Here is a 9,613-nt window from a genome sequence, read left to right on the forward strand (position 1 = left end):
TTGATCTCTGGGTCAGGAAGATCCCCTGGAAAAGGAAATGGCAACCTCCTCCAATATTCTTCCTGGGAAATCCCATGGACAGAGGAGCCTGGCAGGCTATATAGTCCATGGAGTCACAGAGTCAGACACAACTGAACACGCACAAGCTCCGTTATCTTGATACTTTATTTCAGGACTCACCCAAAACATTATTTTTATCTTTAAGTAGAAAGTTTTTCTTATGTCCCTTTTCTTAAATGCATGGAGCATGTAGATGGCACTTTGCTATCACATGCATATTTACTGGGGGATTTTCTCTACCTATTAAATTTTCAAGGGTCCAAAAATTTGATAGCACTTCATCAATGAATACAGGAAACTTCAAAAAGGATGTTCCAGGTAACCATGTTCACATATTTCTTGCCTTTCAGTTACTTGATATGGATCTAATATTTAGATTCCGTATATGATCCTTACAATTATTTGACCTAAGACAATTTTAATCTTTTTTGTCAATTCTTCCTGATTTTACAAATAATAAATATTCTTTGTGCAATGAATAGTATATTTAATTATAATAAAGAGAAAATTAAAAACCAGCAATGGCACCTTTGGGAATATAAAATCTTACCATATTATGTTTTCAAAATATAAATTATATCCAATTTAACCTTTCCTCTTTTTTTCAGATATTATTTCAATTTTCAACTCATTGAACTTCATTCCCTTCCCCTATTCCATATCAGGTAAGGCAAAGTTTGCTGCGTTTTAGAGAACAAACGGGCTTGCTGTGATGGAGGAAACTGAGTCACTGCGACTCCTAGAAGGAAAATCACATCCCTCTTCTCACTTGTGGGCTTCCCAGGTGGTGCTAATGGTAAAGAACCTGCCGATGCAGAACATGTAAGAGCTGAGGGTTCGATCCCTTGGTTGGGAAGAACCCCTGGAGGAGTGCATGGCAATCCACTCCAGTATTCTTGCCTAGATTATCCCACAGACAGAGGAGTCTGGTGGGCTACAGTCCCTGGGTTTTGCAGAATCTGACTCAGCTGAAGAAACTTAGAACTCACACACTCTCACTGTTACTGGTGAGATTACTGGTTGCTGGAATCAGGACTATCATATAGTTGTGAAATGAAGATATGAAATTCAGTCCTGGAGAGTTCAGTTACTTCCAAACAACAACTTCTGGCTATCTTGGCCAGAGCACTATGTGTATTTAGGGGGAGCTTGAGTACACGGGTTGAAAAATAGAATGTGAGGGATTCCTCATTCTGAAAAATATCTCCAAATGAATGCAGGCAAATTCAGAAAGGCAAGTAAATCTAGTGGGTGATAGGTCTAGATGGGTAGGTGCTATTAAAACTATAATTAGTTCATTAAATGGAGGTGTGAAATTTATACTGGGATAGTTTATTCCAAAACAAAAATTCCATGAGTTACAAAGGTGAATTCATGGTGAGACTTTTATCAGAGGTTGGATTGTGGCAATTGCATCAAGTAGGTTTCAAACATTTGAATTCAATCATTGGCATCCTGATGTGTTTCCAACTCTGCAAAATCTAATCATGTGCACCTATACCTTTTCATGGAGTTGGTAACCCTATCACTTGGAAGAAATGGGCGTGGTCATTGGAGAATATAAAACATTCAGCAAGAACCAAGTTCAATCTTCTCTGGAGCCCAGAGCTGTGGTGTGTGGAGTTGGCTGAGCTGTGAAGACTTTTCAAAGTTTCTGCCACCAGCAGTGGAGCATCTAAATCCTGAACTGAATTTGAGACTTACCCACTGAAAAGGAGTGGAAACTTCATTAACTACAACCAAAGGTGAGTTCTGATCAAGGTACAATGAAATTCTGATATGTTCAGTTAAAAATAAAACTTTAATGGCAGTCCTGGACACAAAACCTAGTTGTATTTATTCTGTTAGTACTATCTATGTTTGAGCACTTCCTCAAGCATTGATTCCATGTGGGATTTGCAGACAAATAACTTATTTTTGCCTACACGATATCAAGTAACCTCCTTATCAAATGTGGGTAAAAATAGAAAATTAGTAAATATTGTTGAGATGATGAAAGCAGTTAATCTATAGAAAATGATTTAATTCAATGCTGAGAAATACTAGGCAACATATATTAAGTTCTCCTATTATTGTTTAAATAGTATCATGGTCCTTGATGCTATCAGTCTACAAATGATTATATTCATGCTGACTATTGTTTCCTGATTATTGTGATACCTGAACATTCACCAGTTCAAAATATGACATGCTATGATGATATGAACCGACTCCGGGAAAACTTGCTTTCCTGAGTTAGAAGTGACATTTTTTTTTTCTTCTATTTGTCTTGAAAGGAGCAGTTTTGTTATTTAAGCTGGAAGCAAGCTCTGAACTCTTTAGGACATCAGATTAAAGCCAAGATTGATTGTATGAAGTTTAAGTTCTTTGTAAACAAATTTCTTTGTCTTTAGAAAAGCACTTCTGTCACTTTGATGATGGAAAGAACTGAGGCCATGAGGAGAAAAAGGAAGGGTGTGCTAGTGTAGCTTCCAGTCAGGGAGTCGTGGAGGTCGAGAGAGAGACAGACTGAGGTTCTGTGTGTACTTCTGTCAGAGTCAGCTAATAAAAGTAACTCTGAAGTCATCCCAACACTTACCCTCCATTCTAATCTTTAAGGACTTCCAGGGAGTTCTGTGGTAAAGAGTCCACCCGCCAATGCAGAAGACGCAGGAAACATGGGTTCAGCCGCTCAGTTGGGAAGAGCCCTTGGAGAAGGGAAAGGTAACCCTTTCCAGGATTCTCGCCTGGGAAATCCCAAGGGCAGAGGAGCCTGGTGGGCTAGAGTCCATGGTGTAGCAACGAGTCAGACAGGAGGGAGCACACTCACACTAATCTTTAAGTTTCTCCATGTATTAATAATTTTAGTATGATTGGAATCCTGGTTTATTTGGAACAAAAAAGTTGCTAAGGACTCTTATTGTATTTCATCTTTTGTATAATAGTAAATCCAAGGTGTATGCAGTCACCATTTCTAGGTTTGTTCTGGGGAGGTAAGCAAATAGGGAAATTAGAGTTCAAGACAGGACTTTGTCCAAAGGATTTATTTTTCCCGATGAGGGCAGAAGAAACACTTTTTCTCTTACCCTGTCTTATTTCTTTCTTTAATTTTCAGAAACATGGATTCAGACACACTGCAGGTCTTCCAGAGTGAACTCACCTGCTCCATCTGCATGAACTGCTTCCTGGACCCTGTCACCATAGACTGTGGGCACAGCTTCTGCCGTCCCTGTCTGAGCCTTTGCTGGGAAGAAGCCCAGATACCAAGGAGGTGCCCAGAGTGCAGGGGAATATCAGAGAGGCCCGATTTCAAAACCAACATTGCCCTCAAGAGGCTGGCTTCCCTTGCCAGGCAGGCCAGAGCTGACCACGACCACAGCTCTGAGGAGCAGATCTGTGTGACACACCAGGAAGCCAAAGGCCTCTTCTGTGAGGTTGACCAGACCCTGCTCTGTGGGCCCTGCTCTGAATGCCCCGAGCACGCAGCTCACAGCCACAGTCCAATACACAGGGCTGCTGAGGAATCCCGGGTAGGTGATGCCTCTCGAGCAGTTTGGGATCTAGAAGCTCCTAAGTCAGAGGAAGATGAGGATGCTGTGATGGTGATGGGGGTGGAGATAGTCGAGGTGGGATTTCTGAACGTGGATCCTCACATACAATGTGTCCTCTCAGTGTTGTTGCCCAATTGTCCACACGTGTGGGAATGCAGCATCCCGGGGCGGGTGGCACCAGGGCCACAGGCTTCTGATGGGAGCTTGAGGCTTTCTTACTCGGGCTATTAGAGTCTGAGTCTAAGTATCATGGGACATGGATTCTATTATCTGTAAAGTCCCCCCAGTTCTCTAGTATACAGTTCTATTCCTTGATATTCAAATATTGGCATCAAATTAATGTGGAAAACTCTGACAACAGCCTCCTAAGTCAAGTTTTCTGTGTAACTAATAAATGCCTTTCCTCATGAATAAGGGGATTAAACTTACAGTGTCATCTTCTGTGTCACTAAATCCTGTGGGTATTTTGCAGGAGAAACTCCTGAAGAGAATGAGCTCTTTATGGAAAATGAGAGAAGAAATCCAAATCTGTCTGAATCAGGAAGCTAACACAACTCAGTCCTTTGAGGTAAGAATAAAAATGTTCCTATTTATTTGTATAAATATTGAAATAATTTTACCTTAGATTTTTTTTTAGGTTCCTGTGAAAGGCTACTGGTCTCTTCCCTGGAGGAGTGGTTTCAAATGACTGATCAGTAATTGGAATGAGAACAGGCTAATATATGCTAGTTCAAAGAATGCTAGTATATTCGAAGACCAAGGCATGAAATGTATTCCAAGGCCACATTTTAAAGATTGGAATAAGCCTTTTCAGACATGGGGTATAAGACGCATTGCACTAACTGTGACTGTGAAGGAGAAGAGAGGAAGAGAGTCATACCTAGAGGAAAACTGATGGCTCAGGGGTAAAGAAGCTGCCTGCAGTGTGGGTGCCACAACAAACCTGGATTACATCCCTGGATTGGGAAGATGCCCTGGAGGAGGAAATAGCAGCCCACCCCAGTATTCCTGCCTGGAGAATCCCATGGACAGAGGAGCCTGGTGAACTATAGTCCACAAGGTCACAAAGAGTTGTGCATGACTGAAGAGGGTCAGCATGCAGGAAAAAAGAAAATACATATATTCAAAATGAGGTTTACTTCATGAAAGAATATTTAGAAGAATCAGAGAAAGGAACAAGAGAAAAACAAGACTCAGGTCGGAGAGGAAATAACTGATGGAGTAAGAACCCGGAAGAATCTTCCTTGGGAGACAGCCTGGGGTGCCTCAGATGATTTGATTTAAACAGGGAAAGAGATTAGGAATTCAGAGAAAGTATGGGCAATAAGGACCTGAAAATATTCAAGACTCTTTGAATGCATGTGGCAGTTTGTCAGGAACTTCCTTGATGACACTAAGGAAATAATATTTGGAGTTTTCTTTTGAATGTGAACATACGTAATGCTTTGGATCCACTATCTCTGCAGGACTATGTGGCCTTAAGGAAGGTGATGATAAAGCTTGAATATCAGAGGATGCTTCTGTTGCTCCGGGAGGAGGAGCAACTGCATCTGGAGGCCCTGGAGCAAGAAGCCAAAGAGATTTGTGAAGAACTCAAGGAGAGTGTGTTCAGAATGTCTCAGTACAGAGAAAGTCTGAAAGAAATGTACAAAGAGCTGACTGAGATGTGCCACAAGCCGGACATGGAGCTGCTCCAGGTGAGAAAGGAGGGTCCATCCTCAGAGAGAGAAATACTCTTCTAGACGAGTGCTGTGACACTGAAATATTACCTATCCAGACAGATGATTACACAATCAGCAAGATTCTGTGACCAGGGGGAAGTTAATTTTCTTGGAGTAAATCTCAGTATACATTCCCCTAAACCCTTGGCACTCTCTGTTATCCACTCTTCCTGAAGACACTGAGGTTCTTACTGTCATACAGACAAGATATTTAGAACTGGTATCAATTTTAATGCAACCGATGGTTCTTTTTATGCAATTGTCTGCTTTACCTTAATTGTTACCATAAGTGGTGAGATCACTTCCTGAAGACAGCAGTGGGCAGTGAGTGACACTGGAAACCTAGATGTTGCTGCAGCATTGTGCAGACCCTTCCTGCCCCCTTTGCTTCCTTAATGAGACCTGAGGAAGCCCATCATGTCTTAGGTTAGGGTCTGTTATGAAGATTGCTTCTGAGTGTTACTTAGAAGAGATTTAGAAAATTATGTCTTATTATGAAACAAGAATAGGAATAGGAGATGGAAACAGAACTCTAATGATTAACATGATTTTTTTTTTCCTTTGCAGGGCTTGGAAAATGTGCTGGAAACGTGAGTATACATTAATGATTTTTGATTTCTGAAACATTTTTGTCTTTTTGATGAAGTGGACCCAAAGTTCTTGCTTGGGACCTGGGGATTGATTTCAGGTCCTCCCCCATATCTAAATCTCAGGACAGGATTCTTTATACATAGTAACATGTTATTCGCAGATAACTAATACACATGCTCCTGTACACTTTGTCATCTCTAGACAACTTTACAACATATACAGTATAAAGTAAATGCTACATAAGTCATTCCCTGGTATGCGGCATTTTCAATTTTTACATTTTTGGAAGTTTCTGGACTGTTTTGTGAATTTTTTCCACTCAGAACAAAAGCAAAGGGGAAGGGTCTCTGACCCTTGGTCTCAGTCATTTCCTTTTCATTTGACTGCAATCAACTATATCTGAAAACCTGCTGCCATTCTGGGCTTTGTTCCACCTACTCAACCCATTCTCTCCAGCTTGACCACAATAAACCTCAGCGAGGGATTTTTCTAAGACATCACAGAGGAAGCACCTACCCTAGTGGATTGAAAGGTGAAAAAGGCATGAAAGAGGCATATTCCCTACCATGACAAGAGACTGTGGTTTTGTTAATACTGAGCAGAAGTGACTCAGCCTGTTCCATCACAGCAAGCTCCCTGCAGGCAGGACTTCACACAGAGCACCTTTCTGCTGCCCACTTCTAAGTGAGACGTTCAGGACCAGGACAGCCAGGTTGGACCTGGGTCACTTTGCTGGACTGACAAGAGTAAACATGTCTGGTCAGTGAGCACTTCTGTTTAGACACAGAATGCGTCTTTGATGACTACTTTGTGAGTGAAGTCTCACAGGTTTAGCCTGAATTTTTTGCTCCCTGTAAAATACCCAGGATCTTTGAATCGATGGAATTGAGGAAGGGAATGAAGTTTAGTGAGTGCAAATTTGGAATATTGTCTGAGAAAAATGGGGAAAATTAAATTTGATGTAATTTCTATTTAGTAAAATATATGGCAATATTTTTATATTCTCAAATGAGTAGAATATATTATATATGCAAATCACCAAAAGTAGGAGAATCCTGAGAACATATGGGATCCTGTGGTAAAGTCTGCTGTTTTGCCATGCTCATGTGATTAGCCATTGGTCTTGACATGGAATCGATGTCCTTTGTACAGGACTCATCTGGCACAGATACAGAAGCCTCAGCCCGTGAACCCAGAGCTCCCTTCTTGGCCTATCTCTGGATTCCTACACATGCTGAACAACTTCAGAGGTAAGTCAGCCTTTTGGTGATCAGGACTACATTTCATTAGAGCTTCTTGGGAACAACCCTTCTTTCATTTTCATTTTATTTCTTTTTTTTTTTTTTTCGTTTTTGGTTATGAAGGTGGTGCATAAATTCCTGAAGTTGCCAACACCTTTTCTACCTCTATCAGTTCAGTTCAGTCGCTCAGTCTTATCTGCCTCTTGGCGATCCCATGGACTGCAGCACGCCAGGCTTTCCCGTCCATCACCAATTCCTGGAGTTTACTCAAACTCATGTCCACTGAACCAGGGATGCCACCCAACCATCTCATCCTCTGTCGTTCCCTTCTCCTCTCGCCTTCAGTATTTCCCAGCATCAGGGACTTTTCAAAAGAGTGAGTTCATCACATCAGGTGCCAAAGTATTGGAGTTTCAGCCTTAGCATCAGTCCTTCCAGTGAATATTTAGGACCAATTTCCTCTAGGATGGACTGGCTGGATCTCCTTGATGTCAAAGGGACTCTCAGCAGTCTTCTCCAACACCATAGTTCAAAAACATCAATTCTTCCATGCTCACCTTTCTTTATAGTCCAAGTCTCACATCCATACATGACTACTGGAAAAACCATAGCTTTGACTTGATGGATCTTTGTAAGCAAAGTAATGTCTCTGCTTTTAAAAATGCTGTCTAGGTTGGTCATAAATTTTCTTCCAAGGAGCAAGCATCTTTTAATTCCATGGCTGCAGTCACCACTGGCAGTGACTTTGGACCACACCCCCCCAATAGTCTATCACTTTTTTGTTGTTTCCCCATCTATTTCCCATGAAGTGATGGGACCAGATGCCATGATCTTAGTTTTCTGAACGTTGAGTTTTAACCCAACTTTTTCACCCTCTTCCTTCACTTTCATCAAGAGGCTCTTTAGTTCTTCTTCACTTTCTGCCATAAGGGTGGTATCATCTGCATATCAGAGATTATTTATATTTCTCCCAACAGTCATTATTCCAGCTTGGGCTTCATCCAGTCAAGCATTTCTCATGACGTACTCTGAATTTAAGTTAGATAAGCAGGGTGATAATATACAGCCTTGACTTATGCCTTTCTCGATTTGGAAACAGTCTGTTGTTCCATGTCCAGTTCTAACTGTTGCTTCTTGACCTGTATGCAGATTTCTCAGGAGACAGGTCAGGTGGTCTGGTATTCCCATCTCTTTAGAATTTTCCACAGTTTGTTGTGATCCACACATTCAAAGGCTTTGTGTATTCACTGAAGCAGAAATAGAATGTTTTTCTGGGACTCTCTCTTTTTTTCCTTATGATCCAGCAGATGTTGGTAATTTGATCTCTGGTTCCTCTGGCTTTTCTAAATGCAGCTTGAACATCTGGAAGTTCAGGGTTCAAGTACTGTTGAAGCCTGGGTTGGAGAATTTTGAGCATTACTTTACTCATGTGTGAGATGAGTGCAGTTGTGCAGTAGTTTGAGCATTCTTTGGCATTGCCTTTCTAAGGGATTGGAATGAAAACTGACCTTTTCCAGTCCTGTGGCTACTGCTGAGTTTTCCAAATTTGTTGACATATAGAGTGAAGCACTTTCACAGCATCATCTTTTAGGATCAAATAGCTCAAATGAAGTCCATCACCTCCACTAACTTTCTTTGTTCGTAGTGATGCTTCCTAAGGCCCGCTTGACTTTCCATTCCATGATGTCTGGCTCTAGGTGAGTGATCACACCATCATGGTTATTTGGGTCATGAACATCTTTTTTGTATAGTTCTTTTGTGTATTCTTGCCTCCTCCTCTTATTATCTTCTGCTTCTGTTAGGTTCATACCATTTCTGTCCTTTATTGTGCCCATTTTTGCCTGAAATGTTCCCTTGGTATCTCTAATTTCTTGAAGAGATCTCTAGCCTTTCCCATTCTATTGTATTCCTCTATTTCTTTGCATTGATCGCTGAGGAAGGCTTTCTTATCTCTCCTTGCTATTCTTTGGAACTCTACATTCAAATGGGCATATTTCTCCTTTTCTCCTTTTCCTTTACATACTCGTCTTTTCACCGTTATTTATAAAGCGTCCTCAGACAACAATATACCTTTTTGCTTTTCTTTTTCTTGGGGATGGTCTTGATCACTGCCTCCTGTACAGTGTCATGAACCTCTGTCCTTAGTTCTTCAGGCATTCTCTATATCAGATATAATCCCCTGAATCTATTTCTCACTTCCACTGCATAGTCACAAGGGATTTGATTTAGGTCATACCTGAATGGTCTCATGGTTTTCCCTACTTTCTTCAATTTAAGTCTGAATTTGTCAATAAGGATTTCATGGTCTGGGCCACACTCACCTCTCAGTCTTGTTTTTACTGACTGTGTAAAGCTTCTCCATTATTGGCTGCAAAGAATATAATCAATCTGATTTCGATATTGACCATCTGGTGATCCATGTATAGAATCTTCTCACATGTTGTTAGAAGAGGGTGTTTGCTATGACCAG

General features: G+C 41.1%; 1 protein-coding gene across 1 annotated transcript; it reads left to right on the top strand.

Annotated features, from left to right (window-relative positions):
- Positions 1-3,158: 3,158 nt before the first annotated feature.
- Positions 3,159-7,152, top strand: LOC104983445 (tripartite motif-containing protein 64-like; the record flags this gene model as incomplete). Its single annotated transcript, XM_010832881.1, has 5 exons — positions 3,159-3,569; positions 4,063-4,158; positions 5,057-5,300; positions 5,958-5,967; positions 7,055-7,152. Coding segments are annotated over exons 1-5 (859 nt in total), but the record flags the coding sequence as incomplete, so codon positions are not given.
- Positions 7,153-9,613: the final 2,461 nt, after the last annotated feature.

This window comes from Bison bison, unplaced genomic scaffold (assembly GCF_000754665.1).
Source record: "Bison bison bison isolate TAMUID 2011002044 unplaced genomic scaffold, Bison_UMD1.0 scf7180017862688, whole genome shotgun sequence".
Lineage (NCBI taxonomy): Eukaryota > Metazoa > Chordata > Mammalia > Artiodactyla > Bovidae > Bison > Bison bison.